Genomic DNA, 21853 nt, shown 5'->3' with positions numbered 1-21853 from the left:
CATTCTAAACTCCATTGACAATATTATTAGGAAAACTTCCCACACAGAACCCCATGCCTTGAAGGGACTCCCTCCCACCTTGCACGCTCTCCCTCGCCCGCACTATGCTGCCATGCCCCAAACACACCTGCTCTCCCCTCCCCGCTTGGATTCTCAGAATCCATGTATGTTGGTGTTCAAGTTATGTGTGTGTTCCTGATACCAAGGGTCTGCTATATTTCAAACTGATGATATCTGGTGTTATCTATACTCTTATTTCTTTTCACTTTACTTTTCAAAAGTAAAGGAAATGTCTCTTCATTTTCTCAAAGCCATTATAATCTTAGTAGATCCTCGCTCTTATCTGAGCTTTTGTATTGCTGCTTACATAATAAGCTTTCTTTTTTGAGAATCTGTGGAGTTCTCTGAATGGGTGCAAATACACTTTTCATTTGGTGGGTAGACTCCAAAGTTTCTGTCACAAAATTTTAATTCCCTCATGAAGCAAAAATGCAGAGCCTTTCTCATTTATATGGGAAACAAATATCTGGCAATTGTATCTGAATGTGTGCCCAGAAGCAATTTCTTGAAAGATAGGAGTTAAAAGGAAATTGTTTGAATGTCTGCCACCTCTGTTAATCTTTTGTATGCATTCAGAACCATGTAAGTCCTAGAATATAAAAGAGAGGTCAAAATCTGTCATGGGTATTATTTTTTATTTATTTTTGGGTAGAATAGCGAGAATACAGAGGTGTGTTTAGTTTTCAAAAGAAAATTAATGGTACTTCGAAAAAAAAGTTGATTTTAAAGCAGGCATGGGCAAACTTTGGCCCTCCAGGTGTTTTGGACTTCAACTCCCATAATTCTTAACAGCCAGTAGGCTATTAGAAAATGTGCGAGTTGAAGTCCAAAACACCTGGAGGGCCGAAGTTTGCCCGTGCCTGCTCTAAAGTGTCACCTCCCCCCATATTCATGGGGGATAAATACTCCCCATGGATCCCTGAAACCACAGATAATAGTGAACCCTATATTTTAACAATTCATGGCCAGGAAGCATTACATAGAATACTACTGGAGGACCTAGAGAGGCCCACAGATACTTCCAGAAGGAATATTTACGGTGCCATAAAAATCTCCAGCAGCATGCAAAGAATGAGGAAGTACTTCACCAGTGTCACAAATGGACGGTGAAGTGATGGCTCCCCTGGTGGCCAGAATACCCTCATCAAAAAGCTGGAATGTTAAATAGCCTCTGTGTGTCTGTCTATATATGTTGTGTATCTATGGCATTGAATGGTTGCCATGTATACGCACATTGTAATCCGCCTTGAATCCCTTGTGGGGTGAGAAGGGCGGAATATAAATACTGTAAATAAATAAATAAATAAATAAATAAATAAAATTAATTGTTTATTTACAGTATTTCTATACCGCTTTTCTCACCCCTAGGGGAACTTAAAGCAGTTTTATTTATAAATAAAAGCGGTATATAAATACTGTAAATAAATAAATAAATAAATAAATATTTACAGTATTTACATTCCACCCTTCTCATCTCTAGGGGAACTCAAAGTGGTTTTTATTTATAAATAATAAATAAAACAACAACTTTATTTTTATACCCTGCCTCCATCTCCCCAAGGGGACTTGGGCGGCTTACAAAAGGAGAAGCCCAGAGAGCACAGAGTTAAAAACATGACACAATAAAATAAAATAAACACAAAGCCAAATAGAAACATATCACTATAAAACATAACATCATGCAGGGCAGTAAAAGTGCCTAATTCAGAGGGTTCTGAGTTTGTGCAAAATTCCTAGATATAGCTAAGGGAAAGTGAAAAATTCAGTAGGCAGAGATGGGAGAGTAATGTTCATGGGCATTAAAATGTTAGGATTGTAGAGCAGAGGGTCATGCTAAAGTGCTGGAACTTGGGTATTGTTGTGCCAATTCTTTGAAACTGCCTAGTCAAAGGCACAGCAGAACATCCATGTTTTTAGGTTCTTGCGGAAGGTAGAGGTAGAAGGGGAGAGGAGGGAATGGGTGGTTAGAGGGCAGAGTATATGGACAAAACCTATGTGCATATCAGCAAATAAATTACCATTCACATATAACATCTTTGTCTATGCCCCATTTAGTAAGTATTTTGAACATCATTCAAACTTTGTTTCTGTCTACATATGTTTTATGCAAATCTTCGTTAGCTTGGATGGTATATACATTTTGGAGAAAAATGAATAGCTTCGTTCCCCCTCTCTTTTCATTTAGTTTATGATACTTTGTTCTAGGTGTCATTATAGCAGTGTTTGTATATAGACTGCATACAAGATGAATTAAATGTATTCAAAATGTCATTTGAGCAATCAGTCCTTCAGTATCTATCTAAACGGTTAAGATGTTTAGCAAAATAAATATTATAGACTCTTACTGTGTGAAAGTGACCATTTGACTATATAGCTGCTCTTACAGACATTGAGAATACAATGTTTCTGTGGAAGTATTTTGATTAATGCACCTGCCGTGTAGCACTTCTTCACATGAAAGTAAAAGGGAAAGAATTCAGCTAGGTTTGAGTGACTGACAAAAACATCTTCTTAAAATGACATCCAGCCTTGTTTTTAATGCACAATCTGACCTTCAATTTGTAGATCAAGGTGCGCTACTTAAATTCAGAATGAAATTACATGGAAAGAAAAAGGGTGGGAGATCAAAATCTCAGGGTGACTTTTATCCACTTTGCCAATTAAACTTGAGCCGGGAAAAGAAAGGAAACACAAAGAGATTGAATGCCTTTAGGTTGTAAGACATTATTTTAGAAGTTTTAACAAAAGACTGACAGTTGAGTTTCTGTTATCCAATTAATTATCCTACTTTGCTCCAATTACTGTAATTAATGAATTAGCAAATTAAATATTAGTGTCTAACAAAAGTGACATTTGAAAAAGTCTGAAAAAAAGTTCATTTTCTTGACTGAATGACACAGGAAACATTATTTCAGATTCCTTAAAACATATATAGAATACTGGCAGCATTCTACATTTCAAATGGAATGGATTAAGCACAGTTACTTATTAAGAATGAGTTATCTGTATTGGTGAAATAATGCGCCCTGTCTTCAATCTCAGTGTTTTTGGAACACACAAAGTTCCGTTCCAACATAAAAGCCTTTTTTTGTTGCCTAAAGGCTTTAGGGTGATTTTGAGGAGCTGTGGTGGTGCAATGAGTTAAACCCTTGTGCTGAGCTACTGACCTGAAGGTTGGCTGAACTGCTGACCTGAACATTGAGAGTTTGAATCCGCGAGATGGGGTGAGCTCCTATTTGCCAGCTCCAGTTCTGCTAACCTAGCAGTTTCAAAAACATGCAAATGTGAGTAGATAAATATGTACGCTTCAGCGGGAAAAGGCAAAGAGATGGTCCAAGCAGTCTTGCTGGCCACATAACGAAGAGGTGACAACACAGACTCCTTGGGTTCAAAATGGAGGAGAGCACATCTCCAGAGCCAAAGATGAGCACTTCCTTCAGAAGCTGGAAATGTGTTTGTGTGTCTCATGGTATAGGATCGTAAAGACATTGAATGTTTGCATATGTATATAAATGCTGTAATCTCCATGAGTCCCCTAGAGGAGAAGGGCAGAAATTGGAATATAAATAAAGTGTATAATAATAATAATAATAATAATAATAATAATAATAATAGGGTTGTTGTAGGTTTTTTTGGGCTATATGGCCATGTTCTGGAAGCATTCTCTCCTGATGTTTCGCCTGCATTTGAGGATGCTTGCCATAGATGCAAGGAGAGAATGCCTCCAGAACATGGCCATATAGCCCGAAAAAACCTAAACAACCCAGTGATTCCGGTCATGAAAGCCTTCGACAATACATCATCATCATCATCATCATCATCATTATTTATTGATGATTCAGATTGCACTGCTATTTTGGGGAAGAACTGATTTTTAAAACATGTGCTTTGATCCTCAAATTAGAATTGGGGTGAAATCAGGAGTGGAGGGAGTTTGCAGCCACACTGGTGAGCTTTGACTGGTTGTTGGGTGAGTGGCTTGGAGTTGCCACAGATATGTCACCTGGGTTCTTGCTCACCTACAAACGTCTGGAAAGGTCAACACCATTTTTTCTTTGGTTTGTCCTCTGGTGATGTGCAAAGCTTTGAAACTTTATTCTTTGAAGCTTTCTTTGCCTTTATAGATCCATTTGAGTAGGATGATGGAATGTTCTTACGGGGCAAGCTCTTTTCTGGGAGTAAGCACTATTGAATTCAGTAGAAAATACATCTTAGAGAACCTGTACACAATTGCACCATGTGCTGCCAATCATACACCTACTTTTCTGGTAATTTAATTTGAAAAATGAGGCAGACAATTAGAGCGGATGGAGGCAACACATGTGTGGGCTAAGGTAACTGCCCAGGTATGTACCCAATTCAGTGAGAGTGCAGGTGGGTGCTTAGAGCGATGGAAAAGAGATAAAGGCTATTTGACATGTATAGCTTATTCACACAAACAACAACAAAAAATCCAACAAAACCTACAGCCATTGTAGTTATGTAACTGGACATAAACCAGTATGAGGAACATGTGCTCAGAGTAGAAACACCCAGTTGTATTTTTGTGATTATGTTTTAGGGATGCCGTGTGGCTTTCCAAACGGATTTTAGGTGTATGTGGCAGTAAATGGATCAAACCAGGGCGGGATAGTACACAGTTGAGCTGCTACATAACCTTCTTGTAGATCCAGTCTTAACTAGCTAATCCTTTTTCCACATTGAATCCAATGTTGATTCTCAAAATGAACGTATCTTATGGAGATACGCTTATCTTTTGGAAACATGCGATTTCATATGATCCAATGATTATGCTGATTTATTATTGGATATATTGTGCATATATATGTGTGTGTGTGTGTGTGTATCTATCTAATCTCGGAACAGAAGCCCAGTGGCTGAAGATGGAGCAGGAGGTGAGCTCTGCTTGGGGAGAGCCTTGACTTGTGGTCGAAAGCTGAGTTTTTGTTTGTTTGTTGTCGTTTAAAGGCTCAGTGCTTGTTTGTTTAGTGGTGTGTGTATTTAAGGATTTGTGGTTGTTCTGGTATCTAGTGTACTAATACCTCTGCTTAAGGCCTTGAGTTTGAGGATGTGTGCTTGAGAGGCCCTTTCTTGGGGGTGGAGCTAGTAGCTGAGGCCCAGTCATGTCTGCCTAACGGTGCATACAGTATAAACAGCAGTCATTTCTGAGAAACATAGAGAAGAAGATAATGGAGGTGTAACTGACTGGTTGATGAGATTCATCAAGCCTGCTGAATTCAAAATGACCTTAACACATAAGAAAGCTGGGCCAAAACAAACAAATCAAATTTCAACAAGGAGAAATGCAAGGCAGAAAAAATGAAATGCAAAGATACAGGATGGGTGATGCTTGATTCAACAATAGAATATGTGAAAAAGATCTTAGAGTCTTAGTGGGCAACAAGTTAATCATGAACCAACAATATGATGCAGCAACCCAAAAAGCCAATGGGATTTTGGGCTGCATCAAAAGGAATATAGTGTCTAGATCAGGGGTTCTCAAACTTTTTAAACAGAGGGCTCAGGTCATTATCCCTCAAACTGTTGGAGGGCCGGATTATAATTCGAAAACAAAAATGAATGAATTCCTATGCACACTGTACATATCTTATTTGTAGTGCAAAAAACACTTTAAAACAATATAATAATTAAAATGAAGAACAATTTTAACAAATATAAACTTATTAGTATTTCAATGGGAAGTGTGGGCCTGTTTTTGGATGATGAGATAGGATTGTTGTTGTTGTTATGTGCTTTCAAGTAGTTTCAGACTTAGGTTGATCCTGAGCGAGGGCCGGGTAAATGACGTTGGAGGACTGTATCTGGCCCCCGGGCCTTAGTTTGAGAACCACTGATCTAGATCAAGAAAAGTAACGATGCCTCTCTATTCTGCTTTGATCAACCTCACCTGCAATACTGTGTCCAGTTATGGGAACCACCATTTAAGAGAGATTTTTACAAACTGGAAGGTGTCCAGAGGACTAGATTGCGCATGTGGTCCCTTCCAACTCTATGATTCTTTGATTTCAAAACTGGCCTGGGATTACATGAGGAAAAAGTCCTAACTTTTAAGGACCACTGCATTTTGTTACTCATGATATACAACATTCTGCATCTCTGACAAGCTGCCTACAAAGCACACATTACCCACGTCTGCAAACAGTGTGTAAAATGATAATGTTTTATCATAATACCGGAGTTACAAGACCAGCATGCCAAATTGTTTCAGACTCATATCTTTTGATCAGTGTTGCCTGAATGCTTTCCACCACTCTCTGTTCTATCTTTTCCAAGGACAACATTAATTTCTTAGATCAACGTGACACCTATGATAATGGAGGTTTTGGTTTAAAGAGAAGACTGGCAGCATGGAATGGGCCAGAGAGTATGTTTTACACAGAGAACATGTCCTTACATACTTAAGAGTGCATGTTCACAGTGATGGGAGTAAATAAGAAAAGGACTTTTGATAGAAATAGTACACTTTTTGGAAATACTTTGTTGTGTCTCTTCTTTGAGTCTTGACACTTATTTGATTGTGGATATTATTGCTTTTATTTCCCCTAGGCAAAGGAGATGTTTTTGGAGATGTCTTCTGGAAGGAAACTACTCTAGCCCAGTCTTGTGCTAACGTAAGGGCTTTGACTTACTGTGACCTTCACGTGATTAAAAGGGATGCCTTACAGAAAGTGCTGGAATTCTACACAGCTTTTTCACATTCTTTCTCCAGGAACCTCATTCTGACATACAATCTGCGGAAAAGGGTAAAGTACCATGCATTTAACTACTCCATGTTATATGTGGCCTTTTCTCAATGATCTTCCACATAATTTATTCCTGCATATAATGTACCACTTTATTCCATGTCTTATTGCTTCTTTAATATGACCATGTGATTAAAAGTTAGAGCTCACTACAGGCCTGTTTTATATTGGTATATCAGAAAATTTACAGCATATTTGAAAAACTATGGTATTTACACAGCTTTACATATGATGTATACTCATCTATAAATCAACTGCATTGTAAGTTGAGGGCAGGTTTTGGGATCTCAATTGTGGATTTTGATAAGAGCTGTGGTTAAGTCGAATATTATTCTGCACAGTGGGGGAAATGCCAGGGGGCCAACTGCCCCTGGTCGCCACCATTTCTGCTCCTGGCATTCAAAAAGGTCAGAAGCATCACCACAAAGAGTGGATGGGGACCAGTGATTCCTTTTATTCAGATAATGTGCTGGTACTTTTTTAATAAGAGTACTTACATGGCTCATGGATAAGTCAACTCAATTTTTGGGATTAATTTCTTTCCTCAAATTTCTAGACTTATATATGAATATATGTAGTAGTATGAAAGCTCATAGGAAACCATTTTGATAAAGTTTGGCAGAAGGATTAAAAAAAATTTAAATACATAAAATTAATAAAAATAACATAAACATGTGTATGATGGTTGGGAACTGTGGTTGTGCTAGGTCAAGGTGGACAGCCATGGTCTTCTAGGTGTCATTGGTTAATAACCTCCACTAGTATTAGTCAACAAAGTCATTTGTGAAGAATGGCTATGCTTACCACCATCTGTCAGCCCCAGGATTTACTGACATTTTAAAAAAATCTCAACATTTGGATTTTCATAGATTGTTATGTATGTCTATAGAATTCTGAACCATATTGTTTCAAGATAACAATGTCTTTCCATACTGTGAGAAAAGGTTAGATTATAACCTCTGATCTTTTAATGGCTCATCGACACTTAGTTTCTGTCACTGACTCAGTTTATGAATGTGTGAGCAAATGAGAAATTCAGTGGGTTTTGTCCCAAGAAAACCCTGCCAATACGATTTATCTAGCTGCATAGTGTTAAAAATAGACTGTGACTTAAAGGTGAAAACTACTGAGAATATGTTTGTAAGATGCCTTCTTGATGGATGGACTTCTATTTTAATATGTAGAATGTAAAATGCAGATCTGTTTCTTGAAGTGGCATGGTATCCATATAGAATTATGGTGGTGGTAAGATTGATTCAAAAGAAGATTTAAAAAAATTAAAAAGGGATACTTCAGTGACATTTAAATATAGACCCCCTTTCCACTCCAATGTATTATTTTGGTGATTATATCCAGAAGGAGCAAAAATGTCTACCAAGTCAGAGAGAGAGAGGCGTCATTTATCCTTAGCATCTGATGAGATGCATAACATTTTAACATCAAACTTTTTGCTGTATGGGCCAGGGGAAACTTATCACCCTTTCTTGTTTCTGTATTCAGTTAAAAACCCGCAAGTGCTCTCTGTCTACATTATGTAAGAAATGTGTGAATTCTATTAAATTTGGACACTGCTTCTTCCTTTGTTGTTTTTAAACTTCAGTTGAAAACTTGGTTTAATTTCCAAAGCTTTGGGATTTTAGTCTGATGTTGTTTTGTAGCCTTGTATATTTTGATTACGTGTATTGGACAGCTTGCTTTGTATTTTATTGTAGGGTTTATTTTGCATTTTATTTGGATGATTTGTTTCTGCAATTGTATTGTGCAGTTTTGTGATTTTTTATTCATCCTTCTTTCCGTGTATGCCTGTGTATATACATATATTTCAGATTGTATGCCTTCGGGTTGTTTTACTGTACAGCACTAATGTACATTTGATGATACTATATAAAGAGATGAACATCATCAGCTTCAAAAAGAAAATGAGACGAAAAGCTGTTTGATCTGCATTGCCATAATTTAATGCTGCAGGTGTTTTTCTGCATGAAAAGTACCACATTGTAGAGTGGCAACCCTAGCTGAACACAAATATGATTGCATACAGAGATTCAAGCCCAGATTTTGAAACAAAGTACAGTGGAATCTTGACTTGAGAGCATCCCAACTTAAGAGCCTTTTGAGATAAGAGTCATTGCTTGGCTTGGCTTTCACTTTGACATAAGAGCTGCATTTTGAGTTAAGAGTTAGCACCATAGGGAGCGCTAGTGCGAAGTACAGGGCTTTATGGCTTCAAGGGAGCAGCCTCTGTGCCTCGTGATTTTGTCCTCTTTGGGAGATTGCTGTCCATATCGCAGAACTTTGGGTTAGTTGATTTTGTGTGGTTTTTATTTCTGGTATGTTTGGCTCCATGAAGAGAGAGAAGAACAAGAGAGCAAGAGAGGGAGGGAGGTGGGAATGAGTACAGTTTGAAGAAAATGATGCTTCTGCCTCTTCAATTTGTGCTTTGTGCCAATTTTCATAAATTCATATTAAAAAGAATTATCATATTCATTCTATACATTTGTGGTATTTGTGGTATGTGATTAACTGAAAAACCTGATGTAGAATAGAAAACCCACTGACACAATAAGAAAGAGTTACTAGGAGAAAGGGTGAATATTCTCATAATGTAGCGTTGGAGAAATAGTTTTCATTTATTCTTCAGACACAAAATAATTACTTCTGATTTAAGAAATAAAATAGATGAACATTCAGCACAATCCTAGCAAGCAATAGAGGAGCAAATGTCCTAAAGGCAATTGCACTGAAATGACATCTATATGTAATATGTGTATATCATACTTAAGTACAGTCCATATGAAGAGCCAGTGTACTGTACTGATTTGAGCATTGGACTTGGACACTGGGGTGCCAGGGTTCAAATTCCTGTTTAACCGACCTTGGGTAAGTCAGACTCTTGGAAATGTTGGAATGCACACAACACCAGCAACACTTCATATAGCTGAATATATGAAGTTACAATTTTGGTGCTAGTCATTGCCCATTTTGTATATAGTTGCATGCACAAATGATTTGAGATTGGCTGTGCAAGTTATGCGGTCTAGGTTTGGTTATGTGTGATTATTAGTGGAGAGTACAAGGTGGCTTCCATGTTAAAATTATGCTGAAACTTATCACTTCAGATGCCGGAATGATAGGAGAAACCCATGAAATCTAATGAAAACCAGAAAAAGCTTTACAAGTGTGTAACTTTGCAGCTGTAATTGCAGAGTAGAGCTTGGCTGCTACAATTAGCAGCATGCAATGAGCATGACCCATTTTGTTAAGCCATTTCCTTATTATGACTTCAAATATAGCATGGAATCCTTTGGCCTAATTAATCATCCTGTTTGTTTGTCTGCGTGTTTGTAAGTTTTGACTGAGACTGAGACGAATGAAAATCTTCACAGCATAATGCATCTTTTTTGAATTCCTACCAATGGAAAAAGCTAATACTTTTGAAAAATTAAGTTGGCCGTAAAGAAAGTTAATGGTTTCATTATGTCTGGTACTATATTGGGCACAGGCAGATTAGCTAGAGCTGTATTTTTATACATTGCTGTGCAGTTCACTGAAGTAATAAAAAGTAGGTATTTTCTGCAAGTTGGCACCCAAGCTTATTCTAGAAGGCAATTTATTGGGGATGTTGGGGACTGAGGGTCTGTCTGTTTACGTAATTAGATTCCTCCTTCTCTCCCAGCTTTATACCACCATTTATTCTCCACTCTCCTCTGCATTAACCTTCAGCTAGTGGCAAATAGACTAGAATAAAGGTACCTTAAACTTTTTCTACTCACAATCTCTTTCCATCCAAGAAATGGTTATATGACGCGAGGGATATAGATATATACATAGGCATATAAAATACAGTAGAGTCTCGCTTATCCAACCTCCACTCATCCAACATTCTGTTTTATCCAATGCAGTCTGCCTCCCACCCGGATTCACAGTGGTTTCAATACATTGTGATATTTTGGTGCTGAATTAGTAAATACAGTAATTACTACATAATGTTACTATGTATTAAACTGCTCTTTCTGTTGATTTGCTATAAAACATGATGTTTTGGTGCTTAATTTGTAAAATTATAACATAATTTGACATTTAATAGGCTTTTCCTTAATCCCTCCTTAATATCCAACATTTTCGCTTATCCAACTTTCTGCCGGCCCATTTATGTTGGATAAACAAGACTCTACTGTAGGTATAAAATCAAACATTTAGTGATAATAAATCACCATTTGCAAGACTTGCTAAACAGGCTGATTTTGCTTTTTGTGAAGTACAGCTGAAGAATTTTCTGCAGAATCCACTGTGACTAACAGATTTTTGTAAATCGAGGGCATTCAGAAACATTTTACTGTTGCCAAAGTGTTTATGACCCCAGTAAGGAACTAAGGAGATCCCATCTGGGATTGGGGCCCATATTTTCAGAAGCGGTGCCAACATCCCTATATAAGTGAGAAGGAATAATCACTTTATTTCTTGTTCCTCTAGGAACAGCCCCTTTAGATAAGTTTTCTACCTTAATTTCTAAACAAGAAAATATTTCTCTCTCTCTCTGTGTTTGAATGACCAGCAGTACAATTCATATTGATATTCAGGGTATAGCACTTAATGACATCACCAGGCGGCATCCCCTAGGGTTTAGGTTCTGGCCCAGAAAACTCAAGGACATAGACGAGTGGTTCCTAAACTCTTGCCTTCAAGATGTTTTGGATTTCAGCTCCCAGAATCCTTGATCATTGACAAAAGTATCTGGGGCTTGTTGTAGCTGAAGCCTAGACAGCTGGAGGTCTAGAGTTTGGGAATCACTGCTTTAGGTGTCTCTGAACTGGCCACCCTATTTAGCCTATTGTCTAGGCTAAATAGGGTGATAGAGCCCCAGTCTATAGTTTGCAAGTTCCCATGTTGCATGACTTTATATTAGAACCTAATTCAAAACTTAAATAGTTGCCAATTGGCTGAGAAAGGCGGTATACAAATACAGTAAATAAATAAATAAAACAGGCATTTTTAGCATGTTTTAAGAGAAATGTTCAACAAAGAGTAATAGCGGATCCATTGATGAGGTCTCCTTCTCTGGGCATCTTCAGAAAGAAGCTGGATACTCCCTGCTGGAGATCTTAGGTGGAAATCTTGCATTGAGCTCATGAGGCCATTTCCAACAACATGATCTTGTGAATTTCACTTTGCCATTTTCATGTTCATCTGTAAAACATTATTATAGGAAGCACATTCCAGAATAGCAATTTCCATCAGATTATTCAGATAATGGTATTTTAATTGGATTGCAGACACTGATAGACTCATGCTGATTGATAGTGAGAATTGTTAAATTTGATTGGTATTAAAGTAAGCATGCTGTAGGTCTTTTATTTATTTACTTGCAAGAGGTTGATAGCAAATTAGTTATCCTGAGTCACTCAATACATTTCTTTCTGCAGACAGCAGAAGACATAAACATTCTGTGGCAGCAGTTGTCTAGTATGTGTTTGAAAAGTTTCTGCTTCTCAGGGTAGAAATATTCAGTTTTGTCTTTCTTTTGGTGAATGATAGAACTAAAATATTTATTTTTGGTAAAGGCAAAGGTATGATTTAAAGAACTGTCTAAGCCACTCATACATGGTGTCATGACTTGTTTAAGAAGCACGGAAAGTGGAAAAGAAAACAACTACGGCCCTGTACCTTCGTATCAAATCAGGTCAACTATCTGATTTTGAAGTGTATATAGGGCTTTTTTTCTATCTTCTTCCAGGCACAAAACATGAAGTTGAAAAAATACGTAGTTGGAAATTGACTCCGTAGACAATAGAAAATTTCTGGAGGACCTATAAATGCCTGGAGAAGTGATCTGTCTAGAAATTCCTAGGTCCTGCAGTGTATGATTGTATAGTTAACTTCCACCAGGGGTTGCCCATACATTTTATTTGTTTGTTTGTTTGTTTATGTATTTATTTATTTGCCGCACTTGTGCCCCACCCTTCTCACCCCCAAGGGGACTCAGGATGGCATTAAAAGGCAACAATTCAATGTTGCTTATATATATATATATATATAGAGAGAGAGAGAGAGATGCACACACATATCAATAAATAAATAAATGTATTAAAATCCAAAACAATTAAAACATAAACATTAAAGCATCAGTTAAAATCATATTCCAGGGCCGATCCGAGTTGTCATTATGTTATTTTATGGTCTCTTATTGCACTGCTCCCATTTACTGACCAAAAGCTTGGTCCCAGAACCATATTTTATTTTTTTATGAAGGTCAGGAGAGAGGGGGCCAATCTAATTTCACTGGGGAGGGAGTTCCAAGCTGAGGGGCCACCACTGAGAAGGCCCTGTCTCTCATCCCCACCAATCGCACTTTCGAAGGGGTGGGACAGAGAGCAGGGCTTCCCCTGATGATCTTAACCTCTGAGGTGGATCATAGAGGAAGATACATTCAGACAGGTAAGCTGGGTCAGAACAGTTTGGGGCTTTATAGGCAAAAGCCAGCACTTTGGATTGTGCTCGACAGCAGACTGGCAGCCAGTGGATCTGATGCAACAGGGGGGTTGTATACTCCCTGTACGCCGCTCTGGTGAGCAATCTGACTGCCATCCATTGGACTTCAATTGGAGGATCTAGAGAGAACATATTAATCAAATTGATGAATCAACCCTACAAAAGCAGGTTTTGTAGAGGGTCAATTGTATTTCAAGAATATGTTCTTTGGAAAAGGCTTACAATAGGAACTTTAAGCTGAAGAAGTAATTTATTTCATTTTTTCTTGAATTTATCCCCTGCCTTTTGTGCCAGATGGGGCACAAAAATAGCAATGCTACGAATGCATGCAGGGTCACCCCGAACTCAAGTAGGATTGCCAGATGATTTTATTTACATGAATCCAGTAATTTAAGGGCGATAGATTATATTTCTTATTTGTATTGTGAGAAACTGTGCAAAGGATTCCTTTGTAATGGGAGCAATGTAGCTCTTCAGAGCATGGCTTTCAAGTTTTGCCTTTTAACCTCTTGAGTGTTCCATCAGTCGAATGCCCCGAATCAGCGCATTGGCAGAGTGCTTCCTTTTCTTTCTATTTCAATAAGTGTTTACTTTTCCTGTATGTGCTTGCTTTTTATTCTCAGTTGTGCTCAGTTTACTTTTACTTATTGCAGAATGGGTGTGTTTGCTCTCCCTCCTGGAGATGCAAGTCCTAGTGGACACGATTGCGTAGAGTAATTGCTTGTGCTCTACCAGCGAGAGCTTGCTTGCCTGCAGTGTGTCTGCATTCAGGTCTCTCTAGTGCTCTCCGTGCCTTGAATATTTTATTATGTCATTTAAACATTAGGCTTTTTAGGCTGTATGAGAGCAGATTAAACAAGTGGCTTTGAAAACTGTAGTCATGGCCTGCTATACATGTGCAATTTTTTTAGCATTTCATTAAGACTGCTCTACTCGGGATGTCTAGACGGAAAAGCAAGAGCACGTTTCCCCAAGGACTGTAGCTTCTTTGTTTAATGTATTAGATATAATATACATGATTGTATATAAAACAAAACATGAAATGAATGTCCAATGGAAAAGGTTACTTAGAATTGCTTGTATATCAGGAACTCTTTCACACATTACATTACAGGAGCCCCCGTTGACGCAATGGGTTAAACCCTTGTGCCGGCAGGACTGAAGACCGACAGGTTGGAGGTTCAAATCCGAGGAGAATGTGGATGAGCTCCCTCTGTCAGCTCCAGCTCCTTATGCGGGGACATGAGAGAAGACATCCACAAGGATGCTAAAACATCAAAACATCCTGCTGTCCCCTGGATAACATCCTTGCAGACAGCCAATTCCCTCACACCAGAAGTGACTTGCAGTTTCTCAAGGCCCTCCTGACACACATGCGCACACACACACATACACACACACACGCGTGCACACACACAAACACATTGTTTTCAGTTGTGCACTTTCAAATCAGATATTGCATTTTTAGGTGCATGTAAAATGTGAAACTGACAGCATCTGCTTTCTCACAGGTATATTGGGCAAGGGGGAAATTAGATTTGAAACTTGGCAAATTCAGTCTTGCCTTACACTATGTGGGAGAGCTCTACTGAAAATGTTTTCATTGACTGCCATTGGGTGGGGATAAGAGAAATTCTCACAAAGATCATTGGGAAATAAGAAGTGTCTCCCATCCCCAAAAAATAAATAAGGAAAATATTGCCCTACTTATAAGCTCTACTTGGAAGTAACTAATGAACATTAGGAAGAACTTCTTAACTGTAAGAGCTGTTCAGCAGTGGAACTCTCTGCCCCAGCATGTGGTGGAGGCTCCTTCTTTGGAGGCTTTTAAACAGAGGTTGGATGGCCATCTGTTGGGGATGTTTTGAATGCAATTTTCCTGCTTCTTGGCAGGGGGGTTGGATTGGATGGTCCACAAGGTCTCTTCCAACTCTATGATTCTAATTACAAATAACAAGGTTTGAATATAGACATTCTGAATTCAAAACATATACTACCTCTGCTTTAAAAAAATCCCTAATGGTGGTCCAAAAGGTGTGTTTATATTCATATATTCACCTTTGGAGGAAATTTGGGAGCACATGATGAAAACCCAATTCATTTAGTACTTCCACCCCTGCATCATATATGTCTAAGGCCATTCTACATTGGCATATAAAATCCAGGTTGTGTGCTTTGAACTGGATTATATGACAGTGTAGACTCGTATAAACCAGTTCAAAGCAAATGATGTGGATTATCTGCTTTAATAATTGGGATTATGTGGCAGTGTAGAAGGGGCCTAAGATCAGGCCCAGCTGACATCCCAACCCATATGAGATGCATTCCTAAGGATGGCTATATTTACTTTATACTTTCTGCTGTCTGCTTTGTTTAAAGGTGCTGAAGCAGCATATCACAAGTAACATCCATGCCGGTGATAATAAAGATTATGTAAAGCTATTTATTATTTCACAAGGTTTCAATGACTTCTTCTGTCCTTGAATGAGCTTCATTTTCTGTTAAGCTAATGGGATTTTGTGTTTGTCCATAGTCAGTCAACAATTATATGGAATATCATTTGGATATTATCTGCTCTAGTCAATAGAAAAAGCTTTTTCGCATGGCCTGACAGTCACATTCATCATAGTAATTTTCTTTTGACAGTCATGACATGATTTAGAAATGACTTTAATCTCAGCACCTACTTTTTACTATAACCTTGGTTTACTGCAGGGTAGATGGAAATGCTAGTGAATTACATCCCATCTTACATTTTAGAGAGAGGGAGTTGCAGTTCTGGCTTTTAGCATGGTGCACTTATTTTCTCCTGAGATTTTCAGATGTCATGTTTCTTCTTTAAAGTTGTCATATAACATAATGTAAATTAGATGTATATATAAAGTTACCGAAATGTTGTCATCTTTTGGTATTGCAACATTCAGCCTCACAGTATCTACAGGGTATTGGCACATATTCTTTAAAGTATTACTATCTAGATTAGTGCCTTCATGTAACTATGGTGGAAAATAGATTTTTTTTTACAAGCCATACAGGCAGTAGAATAGTTATGAAGTGTAATATGAGCATTCATGGCAGCACTTTCAAATGGATACTTGGACAGCTCAAAAAAGTCACCGCACTTCAAAACTTTTCCAATTAATAATGCACAAGATGTTTCATGTTGACTCATCTGGAACAGTTGCTTCATGTGTACAAATCACACTTTCTGAAGAGATGAGAGAGCGAATTTGTGACTGACGTAGATTGCAATAACAATAAATCCCAAATAATTGGAAAATGCTACTTCTGCATAAACAAACATTCTCTTGGTGACAAAAATGAGAAACCTAATGTTATTTATCAGAACAGAGAGAACTCAGTAATGCGAAATGTTTTATTCTTTGTAGTAGAAGAGGTCCTTCTAGGTCCTTCTTAGGCTGCTTGTTGAAGACACAAGATGAGAACATGAAAACCTAAATCTGAAGAAGCCTGAAGAAGAGAAGGCTGAGAGGAGACATGATAGCCATGTATAAATATGTGAGAGGAAGCCACAGGGAGGAGGGAGCAAGCTTGTTTTCTGCTTCCTTGGAGACTAGGACGCAGAACAATGGCTTCAAACTACAAGAGAGGAGATTCCATCTGAACACGAGGAAGAACTTCCTGACTGTGAGAGCCGTTCAGCAGTGGAACTCTCTGCCCCGGAGTGTGGTGGAGGCTCCTCCTTTGAAAGCTTTTAAACAGAGGCTGGATGGCCATCTGTCAGGGGTGATTTGGATGCAATATTCCTGCTTCTTGGCAGGGGGTTGGACTGGATGGCCCATGAGGTCTCTTCCAACTCTTTGATTCTATGATTCTATCTTGTCTTAGTCCTGACTAAAGTAGACTTATCAAACCATTAGATTTATTTATATGCTGACTCGCCATTCCACTGTTGATTCAATAGGTCTACTCTAGTTGAGACTAACCAATGGCATGTCACCTGATATATATAACTGATTGAAACAAAACAGTGCTTTTTCCTATGGTTTTTATGTGTAGAGAATGCACTTGACCATCCTGAATGGCAGTGTTCTGCACATTATTAGTGTTTTTTAAAATGTTGTACTATCTGTGAAAAACCAGAGTTCTCTGTTTTTGATTTACATTATCCTCTCGCTAAGGTTAGCTGATGATGGCAGTCAAATCCCGCCCCCCTGTTTAAACAGCTCCACTGGCTGCCGATAGGTTTCCTGTCACAATTCAAGATGCAGGTCATTACCTGTAAAGCCCTAACTGGTTCGGGACCTGCCTATCTTTGTGACTGCATCTTCCCCTATGAACCAGCGTGACCTCCAAGATCCTCTATGGAGGCTCTCCTCTCGCTTCCACCTCCGTCTCAGGCATGGTTAGTGGGGATGAGAAAGTGGGCCTACTCGGTTGTGGCCCCTTGGCTCTGGAATTACCTCCCCAGGGAGATCAGGCTAGCACCCTCCCTATCTACTTAAAGACGTGGATGTTCTGTTGTGCTTTTGAGTAGACACTTCCATAGGTAGTTGGCCCCAGCTAGGACCCAAAATTGTGACCTTGCACTTTACTATTGCTCTTATCCGTATTGCTGCCATATGGCCTATGCATTTTAGTTACTACCCTATCCTTTAAAATTATTGTTGCACCAGTCTGTCCACCGGTGACAATAAATTGAATTTGTTATTGGCTGCTGAGTTTTATATACAGTGTTCCTTCACTCCTTCGCGGTTCGCTTACCATGGACTCGCTATTTTGCGGTTTTCCCTGCATGGCCCTCCTCCTCGCCTTCCCCCCTCCCTCTCATACATTTTTGTCTTCTCTTTCGTCTCCTCTTTCCCCTCTCTTCCTCCCTCCTTCTGGTGCTCATGCCACCCTCTCCTGTCAAGAGGAACACTTTCACCTCCACGGCCCTCCTCCTCGCCTTCCCTCCATCTCTCCTTTCCTGCCTTCCTCCTCTGCTTTCCCTCCTGAGGCTGTGGGAAAAAGAAGAGGAGGAGGAGGAGGAAGATGCTGGTGCTGGGGAGGAAACGGAGGGAGCCATTGGAGCCGCTACCCCTTCAGCCAAGCCTACTCCGGCGGCACCTCCTGCAGAAGCAGTACGAACCGAGTGAGAGGGAGATGTGGTGGGAAAGCAGAGGAGGAAATTTCTTTTTCCTCCACTTTCCCTCCTCTTCTCTCTCTCACTTGGCTCATACTGCTTCCGCAGGAGCAGCTGGCCCTTCAGCCAAGTCTACTCCGGCGGCAGCCCCTGCAGAAGCAGGGTACAAAAATAAAGTTGCTGTTATTATTATGATGATTATTATTATGCTTGGTAGTCAATGGTAATGGCGCTCCATGCAGTCATGCCGGCCACATGACCTTGGAGGTGTCTACGGACAACGCTGGCTCTTCGGCTTAGAAATGGAGATGAGCACCACACCCCAGAGTCAGACATGACTGGACTTAATGTCCTTTACCTTTACCTAGTTGATACCAGACAAGATTTTTGTAATGTGTTCAAGAAGGCTCTGCATTACGTCTCCTTTCCCCTATTCTAGCTCTGAATGTATAAATGTGTAATAGGAGCATCTCTTCAGTGACATATCAAATTATGTAATTCTTTGCCTCATGAGACCTCGCTCATTATTCTTTGGGCATGTTTATGCATTAAGATGTATCTCTTACTGTTGCGTTGCTCTCCGTCTCAGATTTCTTTTGTTCTTTTAGCAACAAACAGGATGTTTTTCATCTATGTTGAATTTAAAAGATCTGAATTAGGAGTGGAGCATATAAGAAAGGGAGAATGGCCCCTCTTTCCCCACTGGATCCTGTTCTCATATGAATATCCCTACTCTTCAAGCTGCTTTTTGCCTTAAAAGTTGTCATTTGCTGCAGTGGCAACTTTCAGAACATTTATTGCTTTATGGATTGCATAGAAGCAAAAATCAACAATTTCTCCATGGACGGAAGTCTTTATAGACAATTTTAGGCAGTGTTTTCTCACGCCCTACCATTATAGAAAATTAAATTAAATGGTAAAGCTATCATGTAGTCCCAATCTATTAGATTTGAACCATTTAAATATTTGTAAACTATTTAATATTTTTCTCCCCCCACAATAATGAAAAATAGGCTTACTCTTAGCTGAATAAGATGTTATTCATATTTTCATTCATTTTTCTTTGTATTTTGGAATATTTTGGTGAAAATTTCATGCATTTTTCTGCTTTAAAACACTTTTTTGTTGCACTGATCATTTCCCCTTGAAAATACAACTTTTGATAAAACAAAATGTATGTGCTATTACTGCTTCTGGTGGAAAAGCACTTTTTTTTTTTTTTGCTATCACTTGCGATAAACATACCCTTGTAGCAGAAGTTTGCTTTCTTTACAGTATGTCAATATGTTGAAAATTATACCTTTTTCCAGCGATAATAAAATAAGTGAATAATCTTTAAATGCACAGTGTATCCAGTTTATATCCTTCATTCATTACATCCCTCATCACTGTTTCCTCGATCATTGTGACAAACTTGTCCTATTGATTTTAGTGGAACTATAGCCCAATAATTTCCTCCGGTGTTATCAGAACCCTGGAGATATGATGTGTTACCAAATATTTTGTACATCAGTTACTATCATGCCTTTGTTCTTATTTCAGCTATGTTGTGGTAGAAGAACAAGCTCAGTTGTCACACAGCTTGATGCATTTTGTGTGTTATATAGGTGATATATGTATGTGTGCTAATTTGTTCATAAATATTATTCTGTGCAGGAATGTTCTGTTTATATGTAGGTTAAATCTCAAACGACTTCTGTGCTCTCAATGTTCCATGATTACTTTCATTCTTTTTAATACAGAATACAATTTTTCTAAATGCTGTTCGTCGCAGCTGGTGACCTTGTGTCTGTATTGGTTGTGTCAACAATTGTATTAACAGGATATAAATGAAGAGACAATCAGGCCAAGAATGGGTTTCCAACCAAAACAGAATCTGCGAATTTGCACCCAAGGAGTTCAAGTTTTCCTACAGGTCTAAATAATGGAAAATTCCCAGAATCCCATGTGTTCTGTTAACTTCTAGCAATCTGGGTGTCCCTCTTCTTGTTTCCCTAAGCTGTTCCTAAAGGGGTTTTGGAGACAAAAATATTAATATTAGTATAATTCTGCTTTCTCTCCAGGCTGCTGTATGTTCACTTCTTTTCTTATAACATTTTGGTTTAACTTTTCTCCAACTTTGTTGAATCCTTTTTATCTTTACCTGCCAGTGCTATTAGGCCATAAGAGAAATTGATTGAACTAAGGGCACCCAGTGACTATTGTTGCTGAATGGGGATTTGGACCAAGGTCTCTCTCAGGTGTGATACTACATTTACTCTTAGATGCTTTGTATACGATTATACCCCCTATAATACTCTGCATGTAAAATGTAAGATGTGTAAGGATTCATCCATTTGTTCATAATGCAAAATCCTCTCTTTGCTGAACTGAAAAAGTTATTTTTTGGTGAGGCTTGTAGTTCAGTGGCAGAGAGCAGTGGGGTTTGATTCCAGGACCCCCATAGATACAAAAATCCATGGATGCTCAAGTTCCATTTTATACAATACTATGGTAAAATTGTGCCCCTTATATAAATTGTCAAAATTAAGATAGTTTAATTTAGGTTTTGTTTTGTTGGAATATTTTCAAACCATGGATAGTGGCATGGCAGTTAAAGTGGTGTCAAACTGCATCAATTCTACATTGTTGATGCACACTTGGAAAATGGCAGAAATGGAAGTTTGGACAGAGTATTTTGTTTCTGATTGGGCTACAATTTCTTTGAAGCATCTTTTATATCCCAGCTACTGGATCTGTGCCTTATGTCAGTGTCTCTGTACTCATGGGCAGACTAAGATGCTGCTGGCATGAGTTTAATATCTGGGTCAAATCAAGAATGCATCCAGATGGAATACAAATGAATCACTCGTGATTTTAGAGGGGCTCATGTGAAACCCTTGCAAAACAACTTTCTTTTAATAGCATTGGGGAATACTCTGCTAAGTTTCAGAAATGGCAATGACAGAAATGGCAAAGAGGTGAGGAAAGGACAACCAATTACCTTCTGTTGGTTTGCATGGACCATGACCTCACCATCTATTTCAAGATTCACCTACAGTCAGCTTTGAGGGATACTGAAGCCAGTTTTCTTTTCGATTGCTTTTTGTTCCTCTTTTGAAAAAGAAGGGCAGGATGTGTATATAAAACGTTACAAAATGGGGAAAGAGGACCAGACCTTTCACTTTTTATATTTCTGCCATCACAAAAACTGTACCATTAGAGCAGGGAAGCCACGTCAATAGAAAGAATTTAGAGCTACAATGCTAATGCACAGATAGTTTGCCTGGGAAGAATGTCCCACTGAGCACAGTGGGGCTAGCGTTGGAGTCAGCGTGCCTAGTGTTTTACTGCACAAAATCTTTTTTCAAACACCAGTGCGCTTTGTGATCGCAGGCAGCAGAAGCTAATGTATTACTGCAGAATGGAAGAATTTAGTTTATTTTCCAGTGTTTAAAGTATTCTTTGTCAAACT

At 38.7% G+C, this 21853-nt stretch overlaps 1 protein-coding gene across 2 annotated transcripts in view; it reads left to right on the top strand.

Moving 5' to 3' along the window:
- Nucleotides 1-21853, top strand: part of KCNH1 (potassium voltage-gated channel subfamily H member 1) — a 309132-nt gene that overhangs the window by 164611 nt on the left and 122668 nt on the right. For both annotated transcript variants that reach the window (XR_009629959.2, XM_060754331.2), the window contains exon 10: nucleotides 6628-6824. Coding sequence is in view for 1 of the 2 variants with exons in the window: in XM_060754331.2 (XP_060610314.1) it covers nucleotides 6628-6824 (197 nt within the window). In the remaining variant the exon portion in view is untranslated. The remainder of the gene's footprint in view (nucleotides 1-6627; nucleotides 6825-21853) is intronic.

The sequence above is a fragment of the Anolis sagrei genome, chromosome 1 (genome assembly GCF_037176765.1).
Source record: "Anolis sagrei isolate rAnoSag1 chromosome 1, rAnoSag1.mat, whole genome shotgun sequence".
NCBI lineage: Eukaryota > Metazoa > Chordata > Lepidosauria > Squamata > Dactyloidae > Anolis > Anolis sagrei.
This window is presented reverse-complemented; position numbering and strand designations above follow the sequence as displayed.